General features: G+C 32.8%; 1 protein-coding gene across 1 annotated transcript; it reads right to left on the bottom strand.

Moving 5' to 3' along the window:
- On the bottom strand, positions 2,470-3,813 carry LOC107637789 (40S ribosomal protein S15a-1). The gene is made up of 4 exons (XM_016341106.2): positions 3,671-3,813; positions 3,355-3,492; positions 3,078-3,238; positions 2,470-2,864 (listed from the first exon to the last, which is right to left on the bottom strand). Exons 2-4 carry the CDS (start codon positions 3,485-3,487, stop codon positions 2,766-2,768), a joined length of 393 nt encoding a protein of 130 aa, XP_016196592.1. The 5' UTR covers positions 3,488-3,492; positions 3,671-3,813; the 3' UTR covers positions 2,470-2,765.

Genomic DNA, 5,221 nt, shown 5'->3' with positions numbered 1-5,221 from the left:
TCTATATTTTATAAAAATTTTAAATTCGTGTGTTTATATATCCCATACTCATATTATGTCGTGTTTGTATCAGTGTCAGTATCCGTGTATCATATTTAATAATTGACCACACACTTCAACAATATGAAAATATTATTGTTTGATCTAATATATGTATTGTTAGTGTAAGAAATTTGTACGCAATCATCTAATAATCTATTATCACATAAGCAAAATTCTAAAAGCTTTATAGATACAATCATCTAATTATTATAATGCATGCTATGTTGTTAATGGTAGGTTACTTGCTTTCTATCTTTTAGCTTTTGGGGTCGTATTATGGTGGGTCTCTTTTACTTGGCCGTCGAAGCATGTAATGGTAGGTTTCATTTTCTTTTTCTTCCACCTTAATTGGTTTTGATAGATCTCAGGTTTAGTCTATTGGTTTATTCAAATCATATTATCATATTAGTCTAAATAATTGACTTCTGATGGGTCCCCCTCTGATTTGGATCTTTATGTTATTAATCATTCTCAAACCAAAATTAAAAGGATTGTAACATGTGTTCAACTGATGGACTTCAATTATTTTGTCTAGTCTTTGTTCATCTTCCATAAATGAAGGTGAAATGTATTTAAATCTCATTATATAATGATCAAATAATACTTCACTGTTACTGTGTTGTGTTGGTTAATCAAGCAATAATTCATGGTATCATATTGTTTTTCTTTTATGAAGACAAATATGTCACAGTCACTATTTTCAACTAGTACTGCATGCTTGTATCTCTCTCAGTAAGTTTATAACCAAATTTATATTATTTTATTTTTGACTGAAAATCGATTTCTCTTGCTAATTATATAATATAGTGGGCCAAGACAATACTTGGTAATGGATAACTGAAAGACGGTTACAGAGTACTTCAATCATCAGCTATAAAGAGGCTGTTATATTGCTCTAAATGATTGATCTAGTTTTTAGTTGAAATAGCTTAAAAAATGTTTACATTGAGGTCTCTCGTTAAATTATGTATGTTCCATTTCAATCTTGTTTACCTTACTAGGAACCTCATGAATTCGTGTTGATTACAATTTTATATTTTCTTGTAGAAATGTATGATATTAATTATCATCACAAGGTTAGAATTATTTATGCAGCATACCATTATGAATTATGATAGAGTCCCCACACATGCTAAAATTCTTGTATTTGTTTCCTTTATTGACGATGACAACCACACACTTGCATGTGTATTCATTTTCAACCGAACATTAAGATGATCGCTGTCCCGTGCACTATGAAAACTATACTTCTTTAAGTTCCCACCTTGGAGGAAATATAACTGCAGCTTTTACTCAAGGCTAGGCTAGAAGAAAATAAAGGGTAATGAGCCCAAAGTTGAAACTTCAAACCGCAAATTTTGTTTCATCCGTTTGTTGTCTTTGTACAAAGCCAAACTACATTGTCAAGACAGCATATTTGAGCTGTGGATGCAATACCAACATTTTTTTTCCCACATAGACAAATAGTGGTGGACAAATTCTCACGTGACGCTTTCCAACCATCCTTATTTTTCTCCTCCTTTTAAGATATTAAGAAAGCAGTTTTGTATTCTTATCTTCTTTTTCAATTGAAAGCTATATACATATGGGTGGCTGCAATGCAAGAGCTAAACTACCTTTTTAATTAAGAATCCAGCGTTACATCCATTCAACATTCATCCACATTCATATACAGGTGACGAATGGAATGGATTTGTTCAAGATTAAAAGGAAATATAAACAAGGTTGCAAAGTTTAATTACGACCAAGGGATAGAAGAACAAAATTGAATATACTCAAGACCGTAGAGTTTAATCTTGTTCTTGTTCATACATGAGAGCATGAGTTTAATCTATTTTCTTTGTTTCAAATAATTCTTGTTCGACAAATTTGGTTACAACTTTAATTTCCAGTCTTACAAATTTGATGCTAAGAAAATCTCCCACCCGTACTAAACCAATTCGGTCAAATTAGATTAGTAGTATTCAAAATAGCTCAAAGTCCATAAGGCAACGTTTGGTTTTAAAGACAATGCACATGCTAATACATATCCATTGTTTGTTTGTTGAGACTTGAGACACATCTTAGATGGACTCCTTAGCACATAAATGCATACAAAATAGATGTATTTAGTGTTCCTCCAAAATATTTAAACAAGACACAATCAATTTGACACAATTTTTTACACTTTTATATCCTTTATTAGTTTTTACACATTTAATTTTTACACTTTTATTCCTTATTAATTTTTTAAACTTTTATCCCTTATCAACTTTTTATATTTTTATCCTTTATTAATTTTTACAAAATATGGATTTTTTTAATGTCAATGTCTCTGTGTCGTCTCTGTCTCAAAAAAATACAAACCAATCGCGGCCTAAAAGAACAGCCTTGGGCAAAGTAGACATAGATTAATCGATTATGGCATTTAAACATCAATTTCTTTTCTGAAAACCACAAAACCACTCACTTGAGAATTTATGCAAAATATCAAACATCGCTAATGCTCCCATTTTGTAATCCAAGTCTTCAAAGTTTAAAACATAAAACAATCCTGGAGTACATTTTGGTATAAGGAAAATAATGATAAAGAAGCCATACTAAGCAAACAAAGTGCACACGAAAAACACCTCTCAGCTATCATACTACCATGAAAGTAAAAGAATATCATCCACTCCAGCCGGTGAGCCTCATCTCAAAATTGAAATTCAGGGCAACAGTTTATCAAAAACAAAAATACTCGCCTAGTAGAAAAACCCAAGAACTTTACCACCAGCATTCTTTCTCCTGGCCTCTTCGTGATCCATGATGCCGGCAGAGGTAGTCAACACAATATATCCAAACTGTACAAATTGAGGGATCAATTTCAGAAGTTATGCAAACAACATGCATTCAATAGAATGGAGTAATGGATCTCATAAGGTTCAATGATACAAAGTTTAAACCTACTACCTAAGCAACCCAAGTTTTGACTTTTGACTAATCTAGTTCACACATTCATAAGTCTTGAACAATATCACAATATGCAAACACAAAACTATGGAAACATTGCTGACCTGTCTTGAGGGGAGGAGTCTAGCAGTCCAACTTTCGATCTCTTTAACGCCGACATCGAATCGGGGACTGATTACACCACACTTGTTAAGCCTGCCGTTCAATTCAACTACGATTTTGCCAGCCCTATGGTCATCAACATACTCAAATTCTCCAATGTAACCTACATCAATTAATTAATTAATTAATTACAAAGCACTGCACAATAAGATTTACCAAAATGTCACACAGTACAACACAATTAAGAAAGTGACAGATTAAAGAGTGTATCAAAGTTACCGTGCTTCTGCATGACAAGAAGGAACTTGATAATGACTTTGGAGGATGGCCTAATCATAACTTGGCGCTTCCCTCTTTTCTCAGCATTGTACATGCTCTTCAGAGCATCGTTCAAAACACTAACCCTAACCATATTCGCTGAACCACACACACAATTAAATCAATCAATCAATCAATTAAGAATTGAGCATAAATTGATAGGTTAGAAACCAATTATATGTTCCCTATATATTATAAGCAACAATTAGAATGGTAGTACTAAGCGAGCAACAGGGAGGATCGTGAATACAAAGGGAATAAAAGATCTCACTCTTACCAACAGAAAGAGAAGCTTCGAGGGTTTGCGCAGCTGCAGAAAGCTTCTCCCTTTGTGAGGAGAAGAATACGCAAATAAAGAGGCTTAGGGTTTAGAACAACGGCACCTGGGAATGGACCTTTATTTCTCACCCACTGGGCCCAAACACGTTCTCCTAACATGGGCTTTTTTCTTTAATTTCACCCTTTAGCATTTTCCATAAAGAAAAAAAAAATAAAGGGTGGAAAAATTGAGCTCTCCAACCAAATTAAATTGGTTGAGTGGTTAGCTCTTTCGTCCGTTTAAACAAGTGTCAGGAGTTCGAATTGCGCTTTGTGCATGTTATAACCCATTGACCAGTGATGAACCCTTAAATGGAGCTTAAATCCACAACCAATTAGTCATCGAATCTGAGACTTTTAGATGAAAATAAATAGATTATGTCATTTGAGTTATAACTCGTTGGTATATAAGCATCACTGTTGATGCTGTATTTGACTAATTGTACTATTGTAGTGGTTAGTTATGGCTAAACTGATGTGGCTAATTGTTATTAGTATAGTGGGCTATTTTTGGTAAATTACATCCTTGCCCAATTTGTAACCCAAAATCAGAAGGAAAATAACCATTTAAAGAAAAAGAAAAAGAAAAAGAATTCAAAGACCAATATGGAGTAAGCTAAGGGTGAGATGAAAAATCAAAGGGGATCTCTGTTGCCAACAGAGAAGATGAACTCTAATAATAATAATAATAATAATAATAATAATAATTCACACCCGTCACATTTTCTTTCTCTGGATGTTCTCGTAATTACTATATAATCTCTAAACTATAATTTTTTAAAACAAAAATACAGTTTGGAGTACTGCCACAAAAAGAAATATTGCCAGTGAATTTGTTACAACAAAAGTCACGGTTGAATTTAGGTGAAAACATGAATCCAAACCAAACAAATAAACAACAACAACCAGGTAATGTTGTAACATTGCATGAGTTACAATTATATAGCTTTAACAGGTTTAGGGAATAACAAACCTCAAGGAGAGATCGATTTGACTATGCATGTGGTAATTTTCTAATGTATGGTTGATGTAAATAGATGAAAGTATTATTGGATTTTATTAACATATAGTCATATACTTGGATTATTATAATTTCTATTGACAAGTATTTGAGTTAATTAATATATTTGTTTACTTATTTATTATATTAATGGTAAGTAAGAATGGTAAACGGGCCTAAACTTACCGGGCAACCAGTTAAAAAAGGCGGGTTGGGTTGAAAAATTGAGACAGCTAAATAGCAAAAGTCCGCCTAATCCGCACCACTTAAACCGTGGGTTTTGGTGGGGCAGGGCGGGCTTTTCCGCTGGGCTTAGTATTTTTTTGACAATGGGTATTTTTACAATTTTTTTTTGCCAAAATCCAACTTCCTGCGACCCAACTTACAAGAGAATGAAGATAAAAATTGAGTGTTTTGGATTATGTTTATTTTGTTTTAGAGACAATATTTATAATTATGTTTTGGATTATGTTTATTTTGCTTTGGGAACAATATTTATAATTTATAAGA

This window comes from Arachis ipaensis, chromosome B01 (genome assembly GCF_000816755.2).
Source record: "Arachis ipaensis cultivar K30076 chromosome B01, Araip1.1, whole genome shotgun sequence".
Lineage (NCBI taxonomy): Eukaryota > Viridiplantae > Streptophyta > Magnoliopsida > Fabales > Fabaceae > Arachis > Arachis ipaensis.
The sequence above is the reverse complement of the archived record's forward strand: the minus strand, read 5'-3'. Positions and strand labels throughout refer to the sequence as shown.

Bases quoted from the DNA above. Each gene is read 5' to 3' on its own strand.
- LOC107637789 (XM_016341106.2), bottom strand. From the start codon at position 3,487: ATGGTTAGGGTTAGTGTTTTGAACGATGCTCTGAAGAGCATGTACAAT. The intron at 3,239-3,354 runs GTAACTTTGATA...TAATTGATGTAG, and splicing joins TCTTGTCATGCAGAAGCACG to GTTACATTGGAGAATTTGAG. The intron at 2,865-3,077 runs GTCAGCAATGTT...CAATTTGTACAG, and splicing joins GACTCCTCCCCTCAAGACAG to TTTGGATATATTGTGTTGAC.